The sequence below is a fragment of the Callionymus lyra genome, chromosome 17 (assembly GCF_982586985.1).
Source record: "Callionymus lyra chromosome 17, fCalLyr1.hap1.1, whole genome shotgun sequence".
Lineage (NCBI taxonomy): Eukaryota > Metazoa > Chordata > Actinopteri > Syngnathiformes > Callionymidae > Callionymus > Callionymus lyra.
In genome coordinates this window covers 8,409,290-8,436,339 of record NC_141834.1, presented here as the reverse complement: position 1 = coordinate 8,436,339, position 27,050 = coordinate 8,409,290, and the positions used below count along the sequence as shown (strand labels likewise).

The window sequence follows — 27,050 nt, the reverse complement described above, 5'->3', positions numbered from 1 at the left end:
ATACTTCCTTCAGCGATGGATGGAACAGAATAGATTTTCGCAGCTCATGCGTTACCTCTAATAGTGGAGTCTCGAGCCTAATCCCTGACTTGCAGGTTGGATGTTAACAAGCTCATTATTGGAGGAGAGTTTTAAGGAAGGGGAGGTATTAGAAGAAGTAAGGTAATGAGAAAAGGACTGGAGAGGATGAGGGGGGGATGGTGAGAAAAGCCAAAACAGACGGGAAAAAATCGTTAAAGAGGAAAAAGATGATTTTTATATTAGATAAGAGGAACATTTGTGTTGCTTTATCGTTAATGAACCTTTTTAAATGATGCAGGAATGTAAAGCCCCGGTTTGCTCTCACCATGGTGACCAACATTGACATAGCAGTGGTATAGCCAGATTACCATGGCAACCACTACATCGGCACACATTTACAGCTTGTATATCCTCACTGGAAACACACAGCACAACACAACACACAGCATCTTTTGAAACAGGAAATACCAAATGTTTTTTCTATATTTTCATTGTCAATAACATGACCCACAAAGACTGCGATTCTTCAAGCTTTGCCCTTTGACGGGCTGTTAAATGTCACCATTTGATCATAAGGAAAGAAAAAAAATGGATGCAATTGGGTTATTTTTTTAATGCTCAAAGACCAAAACCATATTTGTTTTTCTTCTGATTTAAGGAAGAAACAATGATTTAGTACAATTTCTGTATGTTGACATGAACACAGAAGTGTTACTGGCTAATTATTAACCATAAATTAAAAATGAACTGATAATGTATGTTCTTTACGAAACTAAATAATAAGGTTGTAAAAGAAACCTTTTTTTTTTAAGCTAAGGAGTGTTTTTTTTTTTACAAGGTGCTAATCTTTTTAAATAATATTCTATTCCCCAACAATTCATCTAATAGAACAAGTATTTATTTTATACTAATTAGTTTTGTCCTTTTTTGGGGAATTTACACTGAGACTATAAGAGCATTTATTTCCTGCTGAATAAGGCAAATCATTAACCTTGGAAAAGACTTTACAGGTTATAAGGCAGACCACAAAACAAATAGTATTTCTCATGTAAATAATTAAAATGGGTTTTAACTGTTTTTCTAATAAGAATCTTGCACCAGAATGTGGCGCTGAGTTTAATATATATATATTTTTTATGTATTTTTTCCTTTCCTTATTTATGAATAGTTGCCACCAGTTTCCTCGTCATTCATCAAGAAAGCACATGAAAATGTAATAGTAAGAAGATTATTAATGTCAAATTAAAATGCTACATTTACCTCCAGGCTGTTTGCTTAAGCTGCTGTGTCATAAATATGCACCAGCCTGAATAAAACGTGCAATTTTCTTGCACGAAACGTTGACATTACTTAGTGACTAAGGGCTCATTTGCCTATTCTGTTCTAGGGAGATTAAACTACTCCCCAGTGGTTTCTCCAAATCCCACAGTTGCATTATCTAAATAATTAACCACATTTAATGGATTATCTAGTTAGTTTAATTAAGATGCTATTGTAGCCTTCACTTATTTAAAGGTCTTAAAAAAACGATACCATTACTACGTAACTCTCTTTAACCTTAATTAATTTAACTGTTTAGGATTACAGGCTCTTTAAGATAAAAAGATCTCTGGCCGTTTAAAATGTGTATTTACCAAACAGTCCCTAAACCTGACTGTAAAATTGTCTGATTATTTTTGGAGGCTCAATATTTATTCTCATTTTAAAAATTATCGATACTATATTGACACACATACTTTATATTTTTGGCACAGACCTTAAACTTGTTATCATAGTTCCAGTTTTTTTGCACAACTATTATAATTATATTTAACATTTGGTTCTGTTTCAGTTACATGTTGTAACAGAGGTTATTTGGGGGGCTTTTTTCCCCTCATGGTATCGAGTATAGCACATTTTCCTGAGTATCTGTTAACCCTGGTGACGTCGCAATTTTGGAATTTAAAGTTAGAATTTTGGATTAGATTAGATTAGATTGACTTTATTAATCCTTCTGGAGATCTCCTTTGGAAAATTAGATTTCACTGCAGAATACAGAAGGTACAGAAGATTCATAAAAGCAAGAACAAGAACAAAGGGCAAATAAAGAGAGCAAAGTGCAAATATATAGAGCATAGATTAACGGAAATAACACAAAAGGGGATTAGAATAATATATATTAACATCATCCCTTTACTTTTCATCTATAAACACTATCTTCCTATTACACACTTAAAACAGATTAATTATTTTTTCAGAAATGTAGCTGTTAGGGTGATCAATTTGTTGAATAATCAGAATTCCTACATGTTATTAATTCAAATGTACAGCTGTAACTTGGTTTATCAATCGGAACTTCTCTCTTAAATGTTGAGGTGTTACATTCAATGCACTTTATACCTAAATTTATTAAATTTTTTTAAGTTAATTTTCCAGTTTCCTTTTTTTTGGAAAGTGGACAGTCCAACAATATATCCGCTGAGCTTGAGCAGACACATCTATACAAGTTTATTTTCTTTATTCTGTCCTCGGATCTAATAATAATCCCAACTGCAACATGACGTCTTGCCGGAGGATTAAATCTTAAATATGATGGATGTTGGCTTCTCAAATTCCCACCGGAAACCGAATGTCTGTTATTCCCTGAGCGCAGTGATGTGACAGATTAGCGTTGCAGTCCAGCGCACATGCATGTCAAACGTAGGAAAGCAATGCTGGAAATTTTGCGAGGTGTATTCTGGGTCATTGAAGCCGCTGAGTGATGATTCGTGGCACGAAGAGGACTGAACACTGAAGGTCCATAGAGGATGATTTTTTTTAAAAAAGGCCAATTATACTCACATCTGGTGTCTGAGCCGACAGTTAACTTTTTCTATTTAGTACCGAGAGCTCGTAACCTAATGGCCTTGAGTGTAAAATGGATCAGATGTAAGTACAGATCGCCTGCCATGTGTGTGTTTATAGGAGCTCCACAGTAGCAGCAGTTCACTGGCATCATGAGGAGCAGAGAAATGCCTCCTGGCATCTTCTCCGCCTGTCTCAATCCTTCCTGGCTCTTTTTTTTTTTTTTTCCTTAAGACAATCTGCTCTGACCTGCAGTGAGAGAATAGCTAGTGAACTTTTTTTTTTCCTCAACGCCAAATGGAGACTCTTGCATATTTAAAGACCTGTGTTCTCTCTCTGTTCACTATCTGTTCCCTATCTGCTCTCTATCTGCTCTCTATCTGCTCCTCGCTCAATCTGTTCGCCTCCTAGATTTATCTCCCGTCTTAATTCTCTTCCACTTTATCTTTACGGGCTCCGTCTCTCTCGTCCCGGCAGGAGATCCGCAGGCTTCCCCTGCACATCTCGCTGTTGGATTGAGTTTCTTCTAGGTATAGAATCAACTTTGATTTATATTTTAATTTGAAACGTCTGAACATACCTTATGTAATGGGAACAAGTGAAAAAGTTTGATTAATTGAGGGTTTTTTTTATATTTAAATCAACAAAAATAAGGCAGAAAATGTCATTATTGTCGTATTTAATGAAAGTTAAATTACAATTTTTGTTTAAAGGCTATATAAATATTATATTAAAATAACAGTTGGGCCAATAATTACATTTTATTTAATGATTACAAAATGTGAGATACAGAGATTTTTTAGATAAGAAATCTTTGTGTAGTCTGTACAGAAATTGGGATAATTTATCCAAAAGACTATAAAAAGAAAAATCTTTTGTCGTCTGCAAATGTATAAAGGTTGCGTACCTGATTAAAAAAACATGTCAGGATGAAAAAACACACCAGATTAGGAAGAAATCTGAAACAGACAAAAAAACAAAGTCGTAATAATCGGAATAAAAGAGAAAACTCAGAGGAAGAGATCACAAGAAAAGAATACACAAATGTACTGCAGTAAAAAACTGACTCACTGGTGAAACTCATATAGCCCAATGCACCATGGGAAATGGTGCTCAATGTAGCCAGCATAAGAGTAAGGATACTCTGACACCACGGACTGGAACTAGGGAATTGGTTTTGATTGCCGGTTCTAGCCAGGTGTTATTATTTGTCAATAGAAAACACACAATATAGATATAAGGATATAACACAATTAACTGCCTAACAAAACAGACCATGACAAATATTCATATTTTTCATTTGGAAACATTTGAGTTACATTTAGCAGTCTAGCTCGTGACTCTGCTTGTGATATTAACCTTAATATTAATCATACTTAGATGCTCTTAATCATATCTAGATATAAAGGTCACATTGTCAACCTAAAGAATGATAACATCTTTGATGTGCAGCCAACCATGCGTCGGGCCACATAAAACAACCTGTCAGGCTGGATTTCGCCCCCAAGCTTTGTGTTTGACAGATGTATTTTCGGCGATCATTGCTGTATAAGCATCTTGTTTGCCAGCAGGGAACGATGTATAAGTTAAAACATATCGAAAACAGCCCCAAAATGCTCTTAGAAATGAAGTGCAGATTAAGCCTGTTTGTTGTCAGCAGAGAAAGCACAGGGGAAATATCGACCATGTGTCGTCTGCACCGGCGTTACGTCAGAGGATTTAACTGTTTTTCTAGAAAAAGAAGCTCCCAAAAGTCCAAATCCTCTTGTTATTTCCCATCCTGCCTCACTGACAAAAACCCTGCGGGGTCAAACAAAGGCAGTGGTGTCTTTTGTTTTACGACACGGTTAGATCGCTGCCAACTTCATCCTCAATCTGCTTTATAATACTTTTCTTTTCCTTATAATCATCTTCCATTTCCAACTGCACTTAAAGCCAGTGAAAAAAATATTACATCACTGTCACATTTCATAATGGCTTCCGTTACAGCCATGAAGGTCTGGCACTAAACCTGACATCCTTCTTTACTCCGCACAATCTCAGGGAAACTCTTAAATGCTTTATGCGCTCGCCTGTCGCAGTGGTAGAGAAAAGCTTCTTCCACTTCACAGGCTCGCGGCTTGAATCCCAGCATATATTTTAAGATGTCAACACGTCGGGCGACTCTACCTCTCTTCCACTCCGGGCGTGAGAAAAACATACAATAATCCCTGAAGCAAAGACACAAGCGAAGTGGATTCAGCTAACGGTCTATATACTTTACGGTCTGCAGCGTCTTGCCTTCAAGGCAGCGTTTCTCGTGCAACGTATGGAACCTCAAGTTACGTCACGTCACGCTCGTATCCCAGTGATTATGGCGTGTAATTGAAGAGCAGACTGTCTCGTGATGCTGGGGTTTTTATTTATATCTTTACATTCATTCATCTTTTCTTCACGGCCATATTTTCTAGGCCAAGTGAATATTCCACGCCAGTTGTCATGCCAACCGATTAGCCTGCTCTTGCGTGGTCTTACAACTCTCCCTCACTCCCTGTGTGTGTGTGTGTGTGTGTGTGTGTGTGTGTGTGTGTGTGTGTGTGTGTGTGTGTGTGTGTGTGTGTCTCTCTGTGAGCTCTACTGTGTTGATGCATATAAAGATCAGTTGAAATCTGAACATCAAGCGTCCAAATTATTCACCAGTTTAAAGACCCTCGTTTGAATACAGTCGCTAATGATGACGTTTAAAAATGTTTAAAACGTCGGTTTATTTTTTAAATCCTCTATACAAGTGGTTTTATGGTCACTGTTCAGGGAATGAAATTTACATGCTTTAATGTTCATCGTTAGTAGTATTCTATGATTCCTTTTTATTTAAATATTTATTTTTAATTTAAAGCCATTTTAGTTTACGGTTCATAATTCACTTCAATCTGTTATGTATTATAATGATTTCATCCATAAACTTTATTGACACATTACTTTCTTTTACTTACATCTTAGTCACATATTTATCTTCACATTTTTTGGGCTTTTTTTAAAATAATTTTTACTTTACTAAATGTTTTCACTCATCAGGATATATTTGTCTTTGAGGTTTCTACCTAGTAGTGAGATTACTATTCTAAACAACACTACATTATTACTAGTATCGATACCACCCGCCCTTTAATTTAGTTCATTTTTATGTGTGTATATATCCAATACTTAATTTATTTTTATCAGGCATGTTTGCCTAATATTCAGATGTGCACAACCAACTACTTCAAAATGTTGTTCTAATTGTTTTTTTGTTTATTTGTGCACTACCGCAGACAAGAATTATCATACTTGCAGTTTAATTTTGCACTTTTTAATAAATATTTAAGTAGTTCTGTTAATTGTTACATGTTATAACAGACGTTATTTTTTACATTTTTATTTTTAATAAAAATATTTCTCATTAACTTTGAGGCTGTTTTTTCCATCTTATTGTATTATATATTATTGTATTCGTCAATAGTATCGGTTTCAAATTTAACATGTAATAATGTTAAAACCCCCTAAAACGTTGTAAAACAGAAATATTAAATCAGTAATGACATTATCTTATTTTAGTTTTTCAATAAATCGAGTTTATGTGTGTCATGTGACCAAACTTCTTTACAGCAGTGGGTCAGAGACAGTGTTTTCGTCTGAATTACTGAGAAACCTTTGAAGAGTTACTAGGATATAAAATATAGAAGCCACATTTTCAGCAGTTTCACTGGACTAAGAAACAATATTTTAAATCTTACGTATTGGGGCTTTAAATGTAAGCTTCTTGGAAGTATCTTTAGCCATGTAGGACACAAATCTCAACTGAAAGATGAGAAAAGAAGTACCATTTTTTTCCCCCCATCATTGTCTTTAGTAAACTGTCCAAAAGCCAACTCGTGGCTCGAGGTGGTCGAACTTGTGACACACCAACACTGTGACTACTTTGCTACAAACCAGTAGATCAGACTGTATTCTCGTGGAAGGACACATCCCTGGAGCCGTGTCGCTGCTTTTCTTCCACCATAGCCGGCACAAATTGGGGCAGTGAAAAAGATTTAACACTCCAGAGATCTTTTCTGCTGTGTCATGTCTGACTAAAGTCGCTGGTACTGAGTCACCACTGTCGCCACAGACCATTAAACCGATCCACTCTTTCACGTCGGTGGACGCACTTCGCCAAAGCAAGGATTAAGTGTTTTTCTCCTTTAGTTAAGATTAGTCTTGAGACCTTAGAACTAAAAACAAAATCAAAGTAGAAATGTTTAATAATGATGTGTTGATGCCTCACAAAACATATTGAAGACACTGTATAATGAACCTTGTCTTATTTTGAAAGGCCAATAGACGGCACTTTTAGTAGGAAAATATCAAAACACCTAAATACCGCAATACTTTTCACCATACTGTATCGATTGAAAAGCACAGTATCAATTAATATATTACATTATTATTATATTTATACATTTTCTATTTGATCAGATTTTTTTGTTTATTTATGGCTTATATAAGAGTCTCTAAAATAAAATAATTCGATTTCTGTATTTGCAATTAACATCCAAATATTCGAAATTCGCAATCAAACAACTGGCCTCTAGGTGGCAGCAGTCATTAAATCTATCTGCAGCTAGAGGAACAATGAAATCCTCCAAGACAACTGAGGACGAGAGGATACATTAAACTCCAGCAGCTTTTAAAGCTAATGTTTGGACATAATTTGGTTAAAAAACAAATTAAAGCGGTTATGACTTCGACAAGAGTCATGTGGTCTGCAAATTCTGCAACACCAGAGTCAAGTACTTGACAATACTACAAATATATCCTTGTTTCTACAGTATTGCAATATATCAAATCAGTTCCTCTGTGTCGTGATACATATCGTATCGTCATATTCTTAACAAGTCTGCTACCCATCTCTAGTTTATACTAATAAAGAATAACATGCCTTTGAAACATTTGAAATTGTCCCTTTTTTTTAAGAGACAGGATTTTCTGTTGCTGATTCAAACCACATTTATTCCTGAGATGAAGAAACAAACAGTTCATCCTGTTACTTATAAATGTGCATGTTTCCTCCCTTGAGTGTTTTGGCTCCCATTTTTATTTAGCATTTTTTCATCCTCGATTCTTACTCAAAAAGTAGCTGCAGGAAGAGTTTTTAAAGAGCAATAATGTCTCGCATCCAGCAGCAGTTGCAGCTACACTCTCGCCTGTTTCATCTTTAAACTGGGAGCTCATATTTATGTCATTTACCCAAAGTGGCTTCTCATTATGCCAGCTGGCCGTGCAGCACTCTGACGGTTTAGTACAACTTATTCCATTTTCTAATAAAGCTGTGGTTTAGCTCCGGCTCAATGCTAATGTCGCTCAGCCCTGGCGCTCTTTTAAAGCTGTCAGTTTGGCTTCTGCGGCTTTGATGTTTCATTCAGTTGATGGCCTCACACACACACAGCATTCACAAGCAGTTTCATTGTCCTTCGCCGGGATTGTTTTTGCCTCTTTTGCTTCTGTCAGGAACAGTAGAAGCTTCTTTTTTTTCTGTGAGGGATTTAAGCGTAAAGACAAACAAGTTGTGCTGGTGATTGTAGCATCTGCCAACTTATTGGATTTGGCAGCTACTCTGGGAGCATCTGAGGGAAACGCTCGACACAAAGAGTAGTGAGTCGGAGCAGCTAATTGGTCTCACTTTAGCCTTATTGGATTGTGAAAACAACTTGAGGATGACAAAGAGACCTGAAGGAGACACGAGTGACTTTCACTTAAAACTGTTGTTGCTCCTGCTAATCCACCAATTCAATTTAGAGTCGTTCAGAGCCAATAATGAGCATCACTGCTGTTTTCCCTGCTTTCAATGTGGTGATACAGTCTTGCTTCATGGAGTTAGAATAAAAGATGCCACATTGTAACATTAGATATTCACACAGAAATGTGTTTTTTATTTTTTATTAAGTAAATGCTTTTTCCAATAAGTGCCTCTAACACAGCAGTAACACGGTTAGATAAAAAAAAAAAAAATTGTAAATGACCAGCCTCATGCATTCCTGACGCAAGGTGACAAATCTTGATGTTTGACCAATCACAGTAGTGTGAGCGTGGTTATGGTAAACAAGATTTCAGTGGGCTTAAGCACATATTCTAATGTAAATATTTTAATGAAAAGAGAGTTTTGTACAAACAGACACATACTGATGATACAATAGAGTCCAACATCTATTTAAGACACACTTAAATCAACTCATCACTTGACCTTTAAGCTGTCGTCTCAGAATCGATTCATCGATTCCTTCAGCATCTCTATCACTGAACCATCTCCTTCATCTCTTCCGACCTGTCTGCCTCGCTCTCTAGAGCGCCACCTGAAGGCACAAAGTTGCGGCTCACAGTCTGGAAAAAAACCCACAGTTGATTAAATCCCAGTCAATTGATTCTGTGGCAAAACAATCAATGGCAGTGAGAGCGTATTCATAAACACCGACTCTGGAAGTCTTCACATTCCTCAACTGAAACACTGAGCCATTGATCTGCAGTGCGAGCGAATGCAAATTATTTTCCTCCCGCAGTGATGTTTCTATTTTAGGCAGACACTGGCTTGTTAGCGCACCGTCGCCTTGAGCGTCGGAGGCCTGGGAAAGTGGAGCAGAGGAGTAGCTTTGATGCTGTGATGTCTGCAGGCTGGTGCGAGTGGATACACTGAGGCGAGCACGAGGCCGTGAGACAACACAGATTAGTGGACAAGGTCGACAGGGACTCACGAGTAAACACACTGTCAGCAGCTAGAGGAGGATGAAAGGTGTTCACAGCACATCATGAATACACCCCAAAAGAATAAATGAGAAGCGCCTACATGATGGTTCTTAATTGTTGAAGGTTAAAATTAAAAAAAATAGTTTTGTACAGTTGATGGAGCAGCATTGACGCCCGCTTTATAAAATGTGTCATACTTACCTGACCCTTGTGCTCACAATTGTCATTTAAAATACTTTTTTCAAAACAATATTTCCTTCTCTTTGCTAGTAAACAATAATCGTAAACACACATCAATGCTTTGCGAAAGAAGAAAAGCCACGACAAGCAAAAATTCCCCCCCAAAAAACGGACTTTTAATGGCATAAATTCAAATAACTAAAATTATTATTGTTTAATGATAGAATTAGTTATTCATTTTTATGTCTTAAGAATTGTATTTTTTAATTTAACATAATAATCTTGCTCTTTTAGCTCATTCACAACTCAAAATATGACTTGTAAGACGCTAAAGTAGCACCATTTATTTGATTTAACCTTTATTTAAACAGGTGAAAAGACGCATTGAGATCAAGATATCTTTCACTAGGGCCACCAGGCCAAGAAAGGCATCAGCACTCATCATAGTGAGGGCAAAAGGAAGGCAACACCGACATAAAAAACACTGAAATAATTGTATATAATTATATGGTTAAAGTTGGACTTGTGTTGTAAGTAAGTAAGTAAGTAATTTGTATTTATATAGCGCTTTTCCAGACCAGGGTCACAAACCTCTTAAACAATCAAAACAATACTCACTAAAATATATACTTTAAAGCTCAAGATAAAACTGAGAACAACACAGGAGTTCCAGGAAATCAAGGAAAAGCCTGAACAAATACAAATGTCTTAGTAAGTATAAATATAAATATAGTGTTGTAGATCTCTTCAGGTATTGTTTTGACGATGTTATGTAACTTTGTCTGGACTACCCGCCAGAGAATATGAACACAAGTAACTGACATGACAACGGTAAATAAATACAGATGTTTTGTCTGACAAAGAAGCGACAAGAGGTTTCATGTTTCTACCTTGTATTGCTCCTGACCTGTGACCGATTTTAGTTCTGCCTTTCATATATGTTCAGAAAGTTGATGCTACTTAATCTACTAAATGGTTGTTACATTCTATTTTCTGTTACTCAAGACTGTGCTCAAGTACATTGAGATTCAATTATTTTCATCGCTAATCTTTTTAATGTGGTGAATATTTTTACCTTGGAATGCGACTAATGTAGAAAAAGAAAAAAAACTCTCAAGTAAATGCCTTTTTTCCCCTCAATAACTATTTATAAATGCAGCAAAGGAGATGAATAATGCATCTGTTTTTCCACACAGACCCTCGCTGATGTAAATGCTGGTGGACATGTTGACAAATTCTCTTAAGTTCACTGACAAACACCCATAAAAATAAACGAGGTTTTACATGCAGGCAGCCTGGGACACTTAAGATGCAGGTGGTGTAAGGTTTATTTTTTAATGTAGAACATCTTCAACTGACGTATTATGATAGGGATAAATAGTACTTCTTTCACCATGTTTCTACAGATACAAACATTTGTGTCTTTTTAAAGAGTAAAATGTGTTGTTTAGAAATACTTTTAAGGCTAAATATGTTTTGACTCTTTTTCTTCCATTGATCATGTGACGCACGTTACACATTGATGAAGAGAAATCGAGTAGTGACCCAAATGGAAACGTCGAAATCTTACGGGTGATCTCATTCAGAATTTCAAAATAAAAGCTCTTATATCATCAACTTGGACAGAAAAAAGTCAATTTATGAATTAACAAAAATTAAGCATACAAAGAGGGGTAACACAGGAAAGGTTTTTCTTTTACGAAAATGGTTTAAATTTCATAATTTCTCTTAGAACTTTAAAACTAATATTGTCGTAGCATATATCTTTTTTATTTTTATTTTATCCTCTCTCAATCATCATATGACTGTGTCCACCCACCTTATGGTTTAACTTTTTCTTAATTTGATTTGATTTTAATTTAGGTATATATTTATATTTAAGTTTTTGTTTTAATTTGTTTTTACTTTGTTTTTCCTATGTGTTTTCTTCACGAGAGTTTTTTCAAAATAAAACACAAAAAATCTCTGGAAGTTTGACCCACATTTCTCTTATCAATAATTTGCGTGTTTCCTTGTATGTGATACATTTTTGACTTTGTTAGTCCATACATGTTTTCATCATGTCATGTCAACTCTTATAAATAAATAAAAAGCTCTTGCTTACACTCATTTTAGTTCTTTCCATTGGACAAGACAACATATATAAATACTCTATTTTGAATCAGATCCGGCCTGTGTTTGTTTCTGACTCCTCTTGGTTCTATTTTACTTTTACAAAATCATTATTCCCTCAAGCATTTTCATCTTCAGCCCTTGTACTTCGTCGTTTCTCCCTTCATGAGTCCGGATTCAGAAGCAGTTTGTTTGCAAAAGACACAATGAAAACCCTTTCAATCAGTGAGACATATTTGTGTTCATGTATATATATATTTAACTAGCAAATTTTTACATCTTTTAACAGTAAATCAGAGGGCTTTGATAACATCTTCCTGTTACCTAGCCTTTCTGTTATCTAGATTCTTGCTTTGTAGAGTAAAACGGCTGCTGTGGATAGTAGTCTTCACAGATGATAGTTTTATTTTTATTTAGTTTTTTACTTTAAAACTGTAAGCATCAGAGGAACCATCTTTGATCATTTGTCGTGCGATTCCTAAATGAACGCCCGAGTCTCCCATTGTGACGAGATCGGAGGCAAAAGCTTCGACTTGTTCTCTCCACATCGCTTTGATTGGACGTTTCCTACGATGTGACTGGAGGACGAAACCTAAGCAGAATCTTCTGTCTGTCCCTGTCACTTTGACTCTTGTGAGGATGACGGGCAGGAACAGGGCGAGTCCATGTCCTTGTCCTCGTCTTGAGGACGAAGTCAAATTCAGAAGCGAGTGATTAATTCATGAGAGATTGTTCATTTCTTGACAAGGGTGACGTGAACGGATCCAAACTACAGGTTTGCTACAATCACATTATTCTGTAGGAGTTAAAGTGCGAGTATGACTTTTGCCCCATTACTGTCATCCGGAGTATGTGTTGTGTTGCTTTTTCCTTCTTCTCACTGCCTCGTCTGGTTCTTCCTCGAGTTACTTTTAGCACCAGCCTCTCATTTATTCATGCTTCAGGGACTCTGATGCCATATTCAGCTGGTTCTCTGCCTTTAAAATTTAACCATGTCTACAAGTCAAAATAAATAAATTAAACACATCGTTGCTTCCCGCTAGTGCTCGGGCACATTTCAAGTGTGCGTTCATAAAAGCTTCAATGAATGCTGATGTGAGTGTGAAGTGTGAAAGAGGAACGAGGAATTGCTTTTTTTCAATTCTATGTTTTTAGGATTAGGAAACAGGGGTTTAAGTCGCGTTTTCATTTCCCCCGACTTTTAAAGGAAATGTTACCTTCATTTCATACTTTGACTGACATTTTAGTTCCTAGCGTTCTCTCGGGTTACGCAGAAAAACATCAATGAATAATTATTTTCCGTGATATAACCAACATTTTCGTATAAATTATGGCCAAAATGAATTGAAATATCAAACAGAAACTAGCAGAAATATCTGTTTTCTACTGGTGTAAACCAAGCATTGTATTATCTTGTCAATATTAGTTAGTCCAGCTCTTCAAACTTGGTTAATTTAATTCATTTATTCATTCATTTCTTAGTTCCAATCTTGCCATATTTCTTTTTCCAAAACAAAATAGGCGAATCTAATGTATTTTACTGGCAGGAGGTATTATTCAGCTGTCGTTCTTCCCCCTGGTTCTTCCATGGGTTTCTTCCAGGAACATTGGTTTCCACTGGCATCTCACTTCTGGATTTTGGCCACAGGCGTGAGTTTAAATAGTTGTGTCTTTCCCATGCTGGCTTGGTCGTCCAGTCCAGAGCCTGGAGACAAGATTATGGTCTGAACTTGCACCTACAATTTAGTGTTTGAAAGAAAAACATGTTTGTTGTTTATAAGCTACATTTGTTGGTGCCAGGACTGAAATGAAGAGCAAAACTGGCACAGAAATCCAATATTTGACCTAAAATGTTTGGCCATTCAGAGTCAAACATCCCTCTCTTTCACTGTTCGAAACAAAATATGGAATTTCTCATTTAGAATAACGTCAATTCTCAAATCAATTGATGAGATTGTTTTATTCAAAGAACTAGAAAGCATATATTTATTTCGTTTTTTTTAACTCTTATATCATTCCCATGTTTTACCGCTTTCGCTCTTCCTTTAACATGTCGAGGAGTTTTATGTTTTACTGTCTCTGTGTTAGTGAACCTCTTTCTCTTTATTTATTAGCGCTTAAGAGCAAACTAAATGTAACTAAATGTAACTTAATGTTGAACCATTGATGCTACTTTGTTTTGAGCTAATCGTCTTCCGTCAATACTGACCAGTCTGACTCATTCCCTTGTGCCTAATATGTTACAATAATAATAAAAATACCTTTAAAAAAATCTGTGATACAAGCGGATGTAAACATATGTAAAAATTTATTTAGAATTATATGGATAGAGTGTGAAACTTGAACTGCAAAATGGTCGAATAGATAATAAAATGTGTTTAAATGTTGAATTATTAAATAAATATAAAGACCGGAGCTTAACATCGAAAAAAACACACAGATGAATAACTAAGTGAGAATAACTATATTATATTTCATTAAACCTAATCTAAAACATTTAATTGTTAATATAATTCAAAGGGGAAAATAAAAAAGCATTGTAAATATCAAGAAAAATAAGTAATATGATCATAAAAGCAAAATGAGTTTGAGCCATTAACTTGCAAAAACATGTTTTTAATGAACACATCGACCTTATTATTTAAAATGTAGTCCAGTAAAAACGATGCCAAGTTGTGTCGTCAAGAACGTTGCGAGCTGATCATGACAGTGTAAGGATGATATCAAATTGCTCTGCAAACACACCGACGCACAAGTGTTGACACTGCAGCATTGACATAATTCCCTCTCCTCATGTGTGAAGCACTTCTTCACATGCTATTTTGCAAGCCCACACTTTCCCCCGCTTTCTCTTCTGACGCAGCTCTTTCAATCGGGCCTCGGGGGTTGATCCACTCAGTTTAGCTTGGCAGGCCCAGCGCAGACCCAGATGGGACTCTTCTCGTTAATCTCATTTGCAAGTCAAAATTGTTTCGCTGATCCTCCTCTTGTGTTCTTCCATTATTCCGCATGTAATTCCCCCAGATTTGCTCCGTGTTCCGCCGTGCAGTGATTCAGCATGTGGCTTTTGTCTGCTAAACACTCGTAATGATGGAGCGCGTCATGTGACCGTCGAGAGCCGTCACGTGACGCCGGTGCAGACGTGAGCGACTCCAAAAACATCAACATATGCTGAAGAGGCGCTTGATTACTTTTGGATTAGACTGTTAGTGTAACACTGGATTAGAAGTGGAAACTTGTTTTTTTCCAAATAACATCCAGAAAAACATCAGAAAAAAAAAAAACAAGTCACCTGCTTTTAATCTTTCATAATGAGATAAATAGTAATTTAATTTATGTGGACAGTATTTCTTATGTTGATGGGCAGTGATGAGTTGATGAGGCTTCATGAAACAGATGATTTAAAAGCACCAAAAAAAGTAACTTGATACAGTGCTGTTGAATATCAACACAGTAGTTAAGTGTATTTTTGTTTTATTGACAATACACTCAGTGATGAGTTGATGAGGCTTCATGAAACAGATGATTTAAAAGCACCAAAAAAAAGTAACTCGATACAGTGCTGTTGAATATCAACACAGTATTTAAGTGTATTGTTGTTTTATTAACAATACACTCAGTGATGGGTCGATGAAGCTTCATGAAACATCTGTGTAGTGAAGACGATAGTCTGTGGAGCCTTTCAGCGACAATTTCAATTAAAATAATACATTGTTTTCATTATGAAAGGCCACTAGATGGCACTCTCTGCTTTGACCCTGGTTTAGAAAGGCGCTTTACCACTAACCTTTACTTACTTACGTACTTACTTATAATAATGGTTCTAATCTACTAATTCAATGGTATCTGGTGTAATTTTCAAATTTAGAGCGCCATCTAGAGGCCTTTCAACATGAAGACTGTATCATGATACCTCATCAGCTGTCACTGGTCAGTCGTGTCAAAATCAGTCATAGAAAGTGTAATAATATTCACGGTAAGGGCCTGACAAAAACGTATTTATTGAACATTCAATTTGACTATTGTATTTGTACTTTCCTTGAAGTACAAACGTCCATTATATTTTCATATTTTGGATTAGTTTTGCAATCGCCGCCAACAAAACTTGAACACTCATCGCAATATTAATAGCTTTTGTTGCCGTTTAAAATCTTTATTTTAGCTCTTTTACTTAAGACATATAAATGTATTTGAAGCTCTTGATACAGGCCACATTAAAACACCTGGTGGACCAGATTTGGCCCCTTGACTTGAAGTTGGCACATGTGGTGTATAACCAAAACGTTTTTTGTCTTCAATCCTATTTATTGAAATTCTGTCATGTTTATGTTGATGGTTACGACTGATGTGTTGAGGTTTCATTAAAACAGCTGATGAGGCTTCACGATCCATTGTTATGATTTTCTAGAGCTCAGTAGTCGAAACTTTTAATTTAAAAAGACTAAAGAGTCATTTTTAGTGATGGGTTGATGAAGCTTCATGAAACAGTATCTTTTCAAAGCCTGATAAATGGCACTAAGATTGCCATCATCAGCCCATTAATAGCAGTATCTTTTTATAGTATAGTATATATTTTGCCTTTGATAATGAGGTACTGCATCATATTGTATCATGAAACTTCCTCTTCCCACCACTAACACACGAAGACATATATTGTCAGATCACAACCTTTGATGTGTTTCCTGTTCTCCGACTAATAGTGTCGTTTCTTCCCATGACAGCGAGCAAAGCATCTGCCAGGCGCGAGCCTCAGTCATGGTCTACGACGACACCAGTAAAAAATGGGTTCCCATCAAGCCTGGACAGCAGGGATTCAGCCGCATCAACATCTACCACAACACTGCCAACAACACCTTCCGAGTGGTGGGCGTCAAACTGCAGGACCAGCAAGTAAGATTGAAATTGCTAAACTATATTTACTGAAATATACAAGATATCTAAAACCAAAAGATTTACTTGTCGCCCTGACTCTCTGTTTGTGACCATGTCAATATCAGGGGCCTCAAACTCAATCATACAAGAGCACAAAATGGAACAATATCTGTGTAATTGTTCTTGTCGATTAAGCACTACCATCTTTACAGTTCACAATATCAATATGAACATTCATTATCCTGCGGGCCACAGAAAATGACTTGGCCGTCCCAATTCGGCCCCCGGGCTTTGAGTTTGTCGGATGCACGTTTCTATTTTCCATCAATATGTGGGTCAAAAGGATTTTCAGGAACATGTATGTGTTGGGATATAAAAACCAACACAATTATCTACCATTTTCTTGTTTAAAATATTGGAGTGGTGGAGAAATCAAGCCCCCCCATGCTTCAGAGAACTCTATAGAAACTGTGTAAAAAACGGCAAATGTTAAGTGGTTTATTATATAAAACGTTGATTTTTATTGTTGAATGTACAATTATTTCACTTATTGTAATTAATATTAATCATTTTTACCACACTTTTTAGCAGAATTGTGTATTTCCTGTTAGTAAAATTAGCGTGAACATTTTCACCCTCTTTTTTTTCAACTAACTCCAATATTTAATCAAAAGAATGATGTAGAAATGTGTTTCTCTGATCTAAAAAAAACGACTTGTTCTTCTTCCCAGGTGGTGATTAACTACTCCATAGTGAAGGGTCTCAAGTACAACCAGGCCACGCCGACCTTCCACCAGTGGAGAGATGCCAGGCAGGTCTATGGCCTCAACTTCGCCAGCAAGGAGGAGGCGACCACCTTCTCCAACGCCATGCTCTTCGCCCTCAACGTGCTCAGCGCTCAGGACGGAGGTGCGTTATTACATCTCACTCGCTCAGAGGTGTAAATACGACCGACTCAGCGTTTTGATGCTCCTTGTGTTGTGGTCTCCACTGCAGGGAGCACTTCCTTCCTCAGCTTCTTTAGAGCCTCGTTTTCTGTTTAATGACCCGCTTGTTTCACGGTGGTTCTGAAGCGCCAGCCCTTCTACCTTCTTTATAGGTCGCGTCAGACGGCGGAGAAAATGTTCCGCCCTCCGCATTTTCAATTCAAAGAGAAAAATTTGCTTTTAACATTGCGAGTTCTTTGAGCAAGAAAGAGTGGTTTGTTAACGCTGCGGCGTCTAAATATAGACACATCAGAAGAGATTGTGAATCAATAATGAATTGAAAGTGCAGCAGGAGGCCACTAATGGAGCCACGAGGAGCAACTCGCTTCCTTCTCGCTGTCCAGAGTCACTTTCTCTTCTCCTGGGACGACTCTGAGGCTTCAGACCAGAGGAGAGATGAATTTATCACTGTTATTTATAAACTCTGGGTTCATTTATTTTTTTAAATACTGCATATTTTTGCATTTTCTTCAATGTGTCTTGTAAGTAAAAGTAAGTCAAATATTGTCATAATACATATAATTAATGGCAAGTATTACAAATAAACACCTGAATATATTTAGGTATTTAATTATTACTGTAATAAAACTAAGAATAATTTGTAACCTGTGATGCATAAGTAATACAATGTAAATTAACATTTTTTTTATGTACACAACTAAAACTAACAATATTCTGTATACTGTGTGTATATACTGTATAAATATGTATAGATCAACAGCAAGTATTGTCCATAAATCTGCATTTTAATTGTTAGATCATCATAAGTGTAGGAAATTTAATTTACTTGCTAAAAGATAATAAAAGTGATCCTAAATATCTTTTTTTCTCTTTTTATTTCAAAAGTAACACTGTATCAAATTATAATTAAAGATAATGAAAGTCTAACTTTGATTGTATTTAAGTAAAACACCTAATTCCATTGTATATTATATAATTTCATATTGTTTTAATGTGAATATACTGTAACTATATGAAAAATATTTACAACATTTTAAGGCACAAAAATACGCACAAAATAATCAACAAAAAGAGCGGCCTAAATTAACAATACTTTTTTTTTAAGAATTAAGGTTTTTGAATTAACTAGTAATTGATTATAATTAAAAAGAGTACAAAGTAAAAACATTTCTACATGTTCAGTTTTGTAGTGTATAATCACATAAAGGTTTCCACTCAACCCAAAATTGTGGTATAATGTAAGTCAATTGGTTCTTATATTTCTTCCTCAGCTTTTATTTTACAGCTCAGTCTTAGAGCAACTGTTTTCTAAACTTTAGCGCCCTCTCGTGGGGACTGTAAGGCATGATCAGAAAATCCCTAAATGCTTCATTTTAAATAAAGCTTTTGGGGAGAAGACTTCTTAAATTAGAGGGCGAGAAGACATTAAATGTCGTTTCAATGTCTCTTAGGAGTTTAGAGCCGGAGTGTGACACGAGTTATCACGAGTATCTGCAGTATCTTCAGCAGAAAAAGACTTGTCTCCCCCCTTCTGTCCCCCTTCTGTCCCCCTACAGCCTCTTAATGATAGTGAGTCACAAGAAGATCTCCCCCGAGAACACATCTTCAGAGAGAACTTCCTTTTTTTTCTCCAAATGTCGAGCATGAGCCGAAAACAGAAGACAAACACTTGAGGGTCGACACAGTGAAAAGACACAAACACATGTATTAGTCATGAGAAAAACAAACGTGTCCTGATGTGTCGACCTCGTTTGACATGTTCATCACGTCAAGCTTTTAGCGCCTAAAGATCCATGTTGTTTCGCTTTTACTTAGAAAAACTACATGTAAAAAGAATTTAAGAATAATTACTTTGTAGCCATTTTAATGTAGTTATCCTTCATCTCATGCACCGTCAAACTGAGAACTTTAGAAACATAATCCTGGAGACGTTTGGCTGCTGCCTGAAGTTAGTGTTACCAGAAGATGACAGATGATCCCGGTCAGGTGCAGGAAGGGGTGATTGACAGGTGAGGTCGTGATGGAGGGAAGAGCAGGTGGAGGTGAGAGATGGTCAGCCCGGAATGGTTCTGTCAGTGTCTCTGCGTCTGCTACGGTCGCTTCCTCTTCTTCGGCATGACATGTAGGTCCATGTTTTACTATGTTTATTTAACACCTTTTTATGTTTAGTTTAGAATTTAAACAGTTTTGTCACTGAGTTAGTTATGATATTGAAGCCTATAGGCTAGCATTAGCTTGTGATAGTTAGCATTTAGCTACTTTGATGATCCTGTTTTTGGACATTGGTCAAAACATATAGTTTTGTTACAACTGTTTAGTTGTCGTAAACATTTAGTTATTGTTCTGTGTGACAATTTTAGCTGCATTTACTTTGTTAAATTTGTGCTAGGTTTGTGGAAACACGCAGCTTTATGAAGCTACAGTTAGCCTGATGCTAAATACAATAGCTACAGTTCTTTGGTCTGGACTTGAAGTAACAAAATATGTTGCTTTTTTCAAGAATAAAAGTTATGGGAAAATAAGTTTCTTTCACTCAAACGGAACCCACCTAATACACATGCTTTATGAATATTTACTTTATATATTTCCATTAAATCTGCATTAAAAAAATTACCCACAAAAGGTAATTTCATGTAACTATTATTTGAAGTAAATCAAAAAGGATATATAGATTTTTTTTTATTCAACATACTTTTTATTTGTGCACGCATGTTGCTCATAAGCTTTGGAACGATCTCCCTGTGTGTTTGATAGATCTACTGACTCCTTCAAGAAACATCTTAAAACATTCTTATTTGTGCTTTTTCCTAATTTTCTTGGTACTCTTGTGTTTGTCTTATGCGTCTTTAGAGTTTTTTAATCTGTATGTATTTTTAAATGTGTATTGTTTTTGATTGTTGAAGCACTTTGTGACCCTGGTCCAGAAAGTCGCTTTACAAATAACTATTACTTACTAACATTTTCCAAAATAGCCACTAACACTGTGATTATGCTCTTGTTAATCTGGATCTGTCCGAGTGTGTCCCGGGTTAAACAGTGTGTGTGTCGGCATCAGATGGGCGGCAGATGTGTCCTCTTTTTTTTTCTTGTGCTCTCTGATGTTGGCTGTTATCTGATCGCGGGTGTCCGCTGTCAACATGTTACACAGTCGCCGCCGTCAGAGGTGTGAGCACCGGAGAGGATCGTCTCGGTCCGTTCACAGTTCGAAAACTAGTGTCAGGTTAAATAAGAACTAGAAGAATGATATGATGAGTATATAGTAACTGGCTAAAAACATAAAATGTTAAATAATATGAAGCATCTGATAATGATTACATGAAAAAGAAAATAAATCATTTAATAAAATGTATAAATTTAAAGAAAAAAATGCATTTTATTATATATGGCAAAAAAAACATTATTATGAATATAATATACATGTATTCTTTATATATTATATTCATAAAACAGTTGAATAATGCGTTTATAATATTTATAGTAACAGATATGCGAAGTGATGTTCAAAATGGATTGAAAAACTTTATCGACGCATATATAAAGTAACAGTAAACTCTAATTATTAAACTATAAATAATGATCATGTCTCATTTTTAAAAAAAATTATAATAAAGAATATTTCACACAAATACAATATATTGATGTCAGAGCTCACCTTGAGGATAAAGCAGATATATATGTTTTTTTATGTTTAGATATATAATAATAACTAGATAAATACAAAAGATAACTAATAAAAAACAGTCAAAAGAGAATGATACGAGTACATATGAGTTTATAATGTAATTAGAATCTAATCTAAATAGTTAAATACCTTTGTATATTGACCATATAAGACCAATTTAACTCAAAACTAAATGGAGGAAGACTCAAAAACAGCCTCCTCGACAGTGGAATGCAGCATTAATCTAAAATGTTCCGCTGTGACCTGGAGGGAAAATGCAGATGAGTGAGCGGGAGTGTGAGAAAAACACAATGATTCACCAGGATTGCAGTGTAATCTCTCCGGCTGACATGCTTTCATCTTCATCTCGTCACATCTTAATTATATTCTCTATCTCCCCCTTCATCCACGGATCTCATGTTGCCGCGGCGATTACAATATAAGATGTGTGTTGCTTGTACGATATCAGCGTCAGGGGAGGAGACGTTCCCACATCAGCCGACTCTTCCCTCAGAGACTCTGATGTCTTCATTTGAAGCATATGTTCTATGAGAGCTGCTGCATCTGCTGCCATTATTAGAGTCAACTTATTTGACTATTTTAAACTTATTTGACTATTTTAACTAATAAATACTCATTAAGTGACTGTTAGCAAGCTAGCTATTTTCTGTGCATGTTTTTGCTGCTTACACCATAGTGTGGAAAACATTATGACCACCTCTACTTGGCTTGGCTCTTATGTACAATAGAAACATCTTAGCAGTACAAAAATGATCACTAAAATGTGTGTAATCTTCAAAACATATGCTGTGCTCTTGCTTCTTTTTTTGTTCTAACACAATTTAAATTAAACATAACCAGGAATAAAAAAAAAAAAGATCAGATGTGCTTATGACTGTTTTAATATGTGTTATTACAATACAATAATTTACATAAACCGCATTTACTTTTATGTTTACAATGCAACACTTCACCTAGGAAATTGCAATAAGATCTAAATGTTTGTGGTTAAGAGTCAAAAAAAGTACATTGGATGATTTCTTTTTTTTTTCGGCACCCTTAGCCAATGTTTAGTCGTACATATTGTAGACATAAAAGCTGAACTCAATCACTTCTTGTAACTATAAAGAACATTCTGACAATAAACATGATCCTTTTTTTAAATTTCTGGATAAACATGAAGTGTTTGTTTCTTTTAAAGAATTCTCACCAGAACCTTCTCTTGGAATGATTGTAGCTTTGTCCACATGACGTGTTGGAACACTATCTGACTGTGTTTGTGTACCTTCTTATGTGAGATGTTAGATGAAACTTTATCGGTTTCCTCCACGATGACATTGTGTGTGGAAATGTAGCAATAAGTTGTCCATGTGTGTTCATGATTGTGGCTCACAAATACAGTAACTATCCCTAAATTGTATTTCTTTGGAGGTTTTCTCTAATTAACTTATTTCTCCCAAGAAGGTTGAAAATGTGTTTTAAGTGTGAAAATAATTTGGACTGTTGTGTTTCTGCAGGTCCAGCTGTCCAGCGACAAGTCCAAAACGGACCCACTTCGGAAGAGATTGAAGTCCAGAGAGCGAGGTGAGGCTACATTAAAATCTATTCTGTCTTTCTTCGAATAAAACATCCATCAGCAACAACAGAAAAAAAGATACTGTGAAAAAAAGAAGTGTCAAGTTGTGTGTCCGTGTTAGGACCTTACACTTTTACTTGAACAAAGAATATAAATCAGGTTTAAAGTCACACTTTTACTTGCAAGTGAGAGAGAAGAACACAGAGTTTACATGTATGTCTGAATCCTGTTATATCTTCGTTCAATTTTACAAGCCATTATGTACGTTATTATAAAGGTTTCCACCAAACACGAACTTAAATGAGTCAATATCGCTCAAGATCGGGGTTAGCTGTTCACTCCTTCAGTGACCGGTATATAGTACGAAGACTACTCCCAAATTACTTTTCCAACAGTGAGGAAAACATATAATCAGTGAGAGACTATTATTATGTGTGCTTAGAACTATTAGTTTGAGATTTATTTGCTAAACTCACTGCGACTGTTCAAGAAGTATTTGTGTAAGTTTAACTATAAGTCACAATCTGTCCTTGACTCTAACTTTTAAGAGGCTTTTATATGTTTTCATTTATAGCTCACAAACTTGTTTACTGGACTCTAATACTTGAGTGCAGACTCACGATGTGACTCAAAATCAAGCTAAAAGCAGCGACCTTTGAATGAACCTGCTCGACTAGAGAGTGTTCTTCGCTGATGTCCTGCAGCGCCGGCAGATCTTGAAGAACTCAGAGCTCGGCAGCAGGCGGTCCTCCGAGCATTTGCTGAGATCTTCTGGACCGCCTCGTCACGCCACTCTGGTCGTCTGCAGACGTACGGAATCCGAGCGACAGATAAATGGTTATGAAACAGCAAATTATTGTGAAAGCTTCGGGCGCCTTCTGTGACATTTTGAGTGGTCGGCTGTTTCTGCAACAGCTGAGTTTAAATGTCAGAAGATATTTTTGAAAGATGTATTCTATCAGAAATTATTTAATATATTTCAATTACTTTTCATTCATTTTAATCTAATATTACAGTACATTTTTAAGTTTTATAAAAAACAACAAAAATCATTTTGTATAGATCGTACAATCATATCATACCAATTATATACTGTATTTAAAGATGTATTTAACCATTTTCGTATGTAAACACTCGTTTTTTTCTATTTCACTGAACAGAAATACGGAACAGACTTAAGTTTGTTATTTTGTGTGATTATGACTATGTTTGTTTTACTAATGTCAGAGAGTTAGGCTTTATCTATTTCCTGTCATCACTTAACATTGTGCATGTCAATTATACCTATTTCATAACTAAAAATAAATGATCTTCCTTAAAAATAGGATTTTAAATAAAATTTAAGATACAAATCAAATCGAAAAATTGTTGGGAATTTTTTATCTGAACAAAAATAAAATATATAACACCAGTCAATTTAATTGAATTTAATTAATATAATTTTACACTTTTTTTATTTTTATTTGAGATTTCTTTGATGTTAATGAGCTCAATTGAACAGCAGATAACATTATTGTTAACTCACACTTAAACTGACAGAAAGTGATTAATCCTTCAAAAACATCCTGGATCCAAATATATATTCAGAACACTAACAAAACTGTATCATCTGTTCTGTGTCGCATTCCTAACATTGGTTCATTGAAATCTCCTTTTACATCTTTTTGGTTATTTGGCTAGAACATAGATCAGAGGATCCGACCTGGAAGTGTCTTTCTCTTTATTTCTCTTCTCCTCACAAGTTATTTTTCCATTTATTTACGCTTTTCCGTTCACCCGGAGAGCAAATGCCAGGACTTACAAACGCAGTTAGAAGCTACAATTCAATCTGCTCCCATGTCTGCTGAACTCCACATCTGACGGGTGGGATTACAGCCGTGATTGTGAGGGGAGATTGTGGGCTGTAGGTTGGATTTAAATTAATTTGAGCGAGCTCTCTCTGCAGTGTTGCTCGGCGCCTCGGCTCCTGCTGTGTCCGCTGCGCTGCAATCTAGGAGGTTTTGCTGGCTCAGCACATTTCCTCCACTAACACACGACTGGAGAATTCCACTTCCTGTCCACGAGCGCTGTTTGTTTCCACGTCTCTAGAGTGGTGGCACACATATGCTGCCTCTATCGGGGTTGGGGATGGATTTTGAAAGTGTTTTGAACCGACGCCAGCTCTGTCCTCTGGGGGTCGTCAACAAGGCGACATCTTGAAATGTGTCAATTCTCTAAGCTACTCAATCAAAGCTGCTTTTTATCGTAAAGCCAACATCTCATCAGAGAGAATTAGGAAGCAGCTTTGCACACTAGGGATGGGAGAAAAAAATTGATCCACTGTAATTATTTTTCAGCTTTTTTCCACAATATCAATTTGATATTCAACAGCACTGTATGTTTAATTATATTTTTATCATAGTTTATTTTTAATTTTCATTAAATTCCCAGCCGCTAAACAGCAGCAGTTATTAAATCATCTGTAGCTAAAAGAACAATGAAATCCTGCAAGATCCCGGTGTTGACTGAGGACGAGAGGATACAGTTGACTCCAGCAGTTTTTAAAGCTGATGTTTAGGAATGTTTTGGTTTCAAAACAAATGAAAGCAGTTGGGACTTCATGAAGAGTCATGTGGTCTGTAAATACTCCAAAGTCAAGTACTCGTACAATACTAGAAATATGTACTTGTTACTGCAGTATCGCGATATGTTGTGATTAGGATTGTACCGCCAGATTCTTGTCAAAACACAACACAGGATTCGTTAACCATCACCAGAATCATCATCCAAATAATAATTTGTCAAAAAATATTTGACAATTTTAAACGTATCCTGACTTTTTCCGTCTCTCCAGACAGATGATGGAGCAGCAGCAACAGATGCAGGCGCACATGGAGCGAGAGCGGCGGTCCTCTAACTCAGGTACACCCCCAAGAAGACCCTTTCAATGTGGATTTTAAAACACACCTGAAACCCTCCAGGTTCACCTTTCCAAGGCCACCCTGCCGTCCTGTCGGTGGCCCCACCTGTAGTACCTCCTCCCATGAACATGTGCGGTGGGCCGCCCCCTCCTCCACCCCCTCCGGGACCCCCGCCGCCCTCGGTGGCGGCGCCCCAGCCTCCTCTTCCTCCGCCGCTGCCCATGGGGGGTAATCCAGCCGACGAGGCCCCCGCCCCCTCCGGACTGGCCGCGATGATCGCCGGCGCCAAGCTGAGACGCGTTCAAAGAGTAAGGCGAAACATCGACCACTAGATGGCGTCATTGAGCACTTGTTATGGGTGTTATAGTAGAAGCTGCCTCACTCACAGGTGTGTTTCTGTGTCCCCCCCCTCCAGCCTGAGGACACTTCCTCTAGCTCGTCCACCTCGTCCAGCACCAAAAATGATGCCAACCGGACCAGCGGGGGCAGCGGGGGCAGCGGGGGGCTGATGGAGGAGATGAACGCGCTGCTAGCTAGAAGGTCAGATCAATATCTGTGGGGAAAAAAAAGCATCACCAAGCGTCGATACATAGGCCTCCCCTTATGAGGGACTCAAATCAATGTGTGGTCCAGAACTCTTTGTTTTTTTCATCATGTGTAGTAAACTGTAGCATGTAGAGATGTTTAGTTCTCACTTCAGGCTTCTTCTTGCTCCCAGAAGGAAAGCAGCTTCAGAGAGGCCGGAGGACAGCCAAAATGTAAGCAATTTATGAGTCGTTAAAAAATATGTTTGTGTTATTATGATGCCAAATAAAAGAAGATATTGAAGATTTTAATCTGTTTTTTTTCCCTCTGCTCCGCAGGATGATTCTAGCTCTCCGTCACCTGGCAACCGTGGGGGACAGAACTCCACAGGTGAGACACAACACGTTCATGAATCAGAGCCATTGTTGCGCGGCGTGAATAGGTATATATAGCGTGAAGGTTATGAGGCGGTTTGTTCCGTATTCATCCGACAATGATGAGGTCGGTGTGACACTCTCGAATGTCTCGAATGGGGTTTTGTAACGTTCTGATGTTTCTGTTGTTATAACAGTGAGCTATCATTATGTTTTTTAATAAAATTCTATTACGTTTCTTATCTTAAAATGTATTTTAAAGCACATATAGTGACTCATCTTTTTCTGATAACTTGTGCATGTGTTTTAATGGATATTGTTTGC

At 36.7% G+C, this 27,050-nt stretch overlaps 1 protein-coding gene across 3 annotated transcripts in view; it reads left to right on the top strand.

The window, feature by feature from the left end:
- The window catches only part of evlb (Enah/Vasp-like b), a 43,377-nt gene that overhangs the window by 14,379 nt on the left and 1,948 nt on the right, over positions 1–27,050 (top strand). For 2 of the 3 annotated variants that reach the window (XM_087813272.1, XM_087813270.1), the window contains exons 2-9: positions 16,593–16,761; positions 17,475–17,652; positions 22,869–22,935; positions 25,761–25,828; positions 25,888–26,135; positions 26,243–26,367; positions 26,546–26,585; positions 26,691–26,742. In XM_087813272.1, the coding sequence (XP_087669398.1) occupies positions 16,593–16,761; positions 17,475–17,652; positions 22,869–22,935; positions 25,761–25,828; positions 25,888–26,135; positions 26,243–26,367; positions 26,546–26,585; positions 26,691–26,742 (947 nt within the window). The remainder of the gene's footprint in view (positions 1–16,592; positions 16,762–17,474; positions 17,653–22,868; positions 22,936–25,760; positions 25,829–25,887; positions 26,136–26,242; positions 26,368–26,545; positions 26,586–26,690; positions 26,743–27,050) is intronic. The other variant, XM_087813271.1, reaches the window with a different exon arrangement.